This window comes from Eimeria mitis, genomic scaffold (assembly GCF_000499745.2).
Source record: "Eimeria mitis Houghton genomic scaffold, Emh_scaff318, whole genome shotgun sequence".
Taxonomy (NCBI): domain Eukaryota; phylum Apicomplexa; class Conoidasida; order Eucoccidiorida; family Eimeriidae; genus Eimeria; species Eimeria mitis.
The window spans coordinates 8659-9143 of record NW_013571522.1 but is presented as its reverse complement, the minus strand read 5'-3'; the positions used below and the strand labels follow the sequence as shown (position 1 = coordinate 9143).

General features: G+C 27.0%; 1 protein-coding gene across 1 annotated transcript in view; it reads left to right on the top strand.

Moving 5' to 3' along the window:
- The window catches only part of EMH_0007650 (ribonucleotide-diphosphate reductase, small subunit, putative), a gene marked incomplete at both ends in the record, with an annotated part of 2893 nt that overhangs the window by 1963 nt on the left and 445 nt on the right, over positions 1-485 (top strand). The window contains one exon of the mRNA XM_013498098.1: positions 128-319. Coding sequence (XP_013353552.1) covers positions 128-319 — 192 coding nt within the window. The remainder of the gene's footprint in view (positions 1-127; positions 320-485) is intronic.

Below are 485 nucleotides of genomic sequence, written 5' to 3'. Positions count from 1 at the left end.
TTTTTTTTTTTTTTTTTTTTTTTTTTTTTTTTTTTTTTTTTTTTTTTTTTTTTTTATAAAGATTAAAACCCTTTATTTGGTGTATTTTTTAAAAATATGTTCAAATTTCATGTTGTTTCTCACTCAGGTCTGACGTTTTCAAACGAATTGATCAGCCGTGATGAAGGTCTTCATGCAGATTTCGGATGCCTCATATATTCAATGCTAAAAAATCGACTTTCTAAAGAAGTTTTAAATAAAATCGTCAAAGAAGCAGTTGAAGTTGAAAAAGCGTTTATTTGTGATGCTCTTCCCTGCGATCTCATCGGCATGAACAGCGGTACGGCATTCATAAATAATAAATTATTATATATATATATATATATATATATATATATATATGTATATACCTAAATAAAAAACACACACGAAATTTCTTGCCTCTACATCTGCATTGCCGCTGAGTATTCTTCTTATTCATATTCTTATTTTCTATGTTTCCTGCA